The sequence below is a fragment of the Orycteropus afer genome, unplaced genomic scaffold, assembly GCF_000298275.1.
Source record: "Orycteropus afer afer isolate SDZICR_OR568_19922 unplaced genomic scaffold, OryAfe1.0 scaffold00267, whole genome shotgun sequence".
NCBI classification, from domain to species: Eukaryota; Metazoa; Chordata; class Mammalia; order Tubulidentata; family Orycteropodidae; genus Orycteropus; species Orycteropus afer.
Genome location: NW_006921854.1, coordinates 2694906 through 2697235, shown reverse-complemented (window position 1 = coordinate 2697235; position 2330 = coordinate 2694906). Strand labels below are relative to the sequence as shown.

The 2330-nt window shown below is 36.6% G+C and overlaps 1 protein-coding gene across 1 annotated transcript in view; it reads right to left on the bottom strand.

The window, feature by feature from the left end:
• TEX10 (testis expressed 10) overlaps nucleotides 1-2330 on the bottom strand; it is a 45976-nt gene that overhangs the window by 15419 nt on the left and 28227 nt on the right. Inside the window, exon 9 of the mRNA XM_007950321.2 lies at nucleotides 1095-1183. Within this exon, the coding sequence (XP_007948512.1) occupies nucleotides 1095-1183 (89 nt within the window). The remainder of the gene's footprint in view (nucleotides 1-1094; nucleotides 1184-2330) is intronic.

Genomic DNA, 2330 nt, shown 5'->3' with positions numbered 1-2330 from the left:
AGCTCTGTAACTACACCTTGCCTAATGTGTTCCGGCCCCCTGCCACCCGTATTACTCTTGGTCTAATCTACATGGTCAACTCATCAAAGTCCTTCCTGAAAGGCAATTCTCAGAATGATCAGATTACTATTCATGTGGTCTGACCCTAGACACCTGGTTTGATGTTTGGCTCACCCTACTTCCGCGAACAGTCTAATTCGGCATTGTCTAATTTGATAGGCACACATCAGTACTGACTCCCAATAAGCCCTGGAAAACCTGTAAACCTCTGGATAGGTACTGACCTGAACCTACTTCCATCTCATGAATGTATATCCAAACTCAAATCAACATACTGGAGTTTATTTTTAAAAATATTTATCTCGCTAAATTTAGTTCAGTATCAGAACCTGTCAAGTTCCTTTTTGGATTGTGACTAATTAATCTGCTCCCCTAATTTCAACTTGTCAGATAATTTCCAAATCATCATCATCATCATCCAAGTATATCAAGTGGAAATGTTAATACAATACTACCATTTGAAACAAATAGTAATAAAATATTTATTTCACCACCAACATAAAAATGTCTAGATTCACTTTATTAATTTTGCTCTGAAGACAAAAATGTGGACTACAGCTAACGGAAAGCTGAAGTTCTTCCTTTCAAGCTGAACATTTTAAAGGTGTTTAAAATAGACATTCTGTTAACCAAATTTTTTAAAGTATATAATGACTTATCCCTAACTGTTTTTAAAAGAGCCAAGTATATCCCGTTCCCTGTAAACTATGAAAAGAAACAACTTAAGAAATAAGACTTAGGAAACAATGCAAACATAATCATGTGACACTCAAATAATACTCAAGTCTTGACACTTGTACTAACAGAGATTTCAGGATGACTCATGCATCAACCTGCCTGAGGGGTCTGAACATGATAGCAGAGTACAAATACTCCTTCAAAGATTTCCATTTATTAATCACAATAAAAATCATTCCAAGACAGATTATCATCGTCAAAACTGAGAACCAAACTGACAAGACAGAAAATCTTAGAAATGGAGCCTTTATCCCAGGTTTTTTCCTTTTCTTTAATAATCAAGTGAGTGTGGTTACCTGTAAGTGTTGAAAATAAGAAGCTGAAATAGTCCACATCACTCAGTAACCTGTCTTTAACTGAGTACCTCCATCCAGAAAATGATGATCTAAAATAAATAAAGGGAGAACTGTTACCAGAAGTGACCAACTTGACAGACTCAAGAATAATATCTGTATAAAACCATTTTTCTTTATTACAAAGTCTGATTTAATAGCTTAAAACAAAACCCAGAGCATATAATTTTATTTTTACATATAAGAACTCAAGTCCACAATATGAAATTAACATATACTCAGACCTTATATTTACAGTTCAGTTAATTAATATACGTAATTGGTCTACATATATGGTATAACTTAGAAAACCTCCACCCATTTGAAAGTCAGAATCCCAAGAAGCCAAGATGAAATTTTATTTTGCCAGCTGTAGGTACAGCTGCTATGTATTTACCCATTAGATTTTTGCAGTCATAGCTCAGCAAATGAGTTAAGTTTAAACAAGCGCTAGCTTTCTAACTAAGCAAAAGGATTTTAATTAGGCAAAGAACAGTTCTGTTTACAGCTACTGTAAGACAGAAGGAACCACGTTCCTATACTTAGCAAAGCTGTAACCAGGTCTATTTGCACAACAGTGAGCTGAAGTGTTGGTGAGAGACTCAAAGGAACACCTAAATGTTAAGTGCTTCTTACTGAATGAGCTCTATGTGATTTCTGCTATGAGATGCATCTCCAGTGACTCCTTTAAAAACTACCCTTAAAAGTAAGGTTAGGAACAAAGAGCAAATGTCACCATGGACACAGCAGAAGGGCTGATGATCACACTCAACAAGCTCAGACTACAAATTTCATCACACCCATCTGAAAACATCAGTTTCTAATTCAACTGCAAAAACCAAAACTAAAACCAAACCCACTGCCAATGAACTGGTTCCAACTCAAACCGACCCCCACTGGGTTTCCGAGGCAGTAAGATCTTGCCCCATATCTTCCTTCTGTGGAGTGGCTAATTGGTTTGAATTGCCAACCTTCTGGTTAGCAGACAAATGCCTTAGGCACTGCATCACCAGGGCTCTTTAACTAAACTATAAGCACTTAGTAAATGATTTACCATTCTAATCATTTTATTTCTATTTACTAAATTCTTAAAATGGGAGCTCTGGTAGCATAGTGGCTAAGGCACTTGACTGCTAACCAGAAGGCTGGCGGTTCAAACCCACCAGCCAGAAGGAAGATTGGGCAATCCACTTCTTTAGT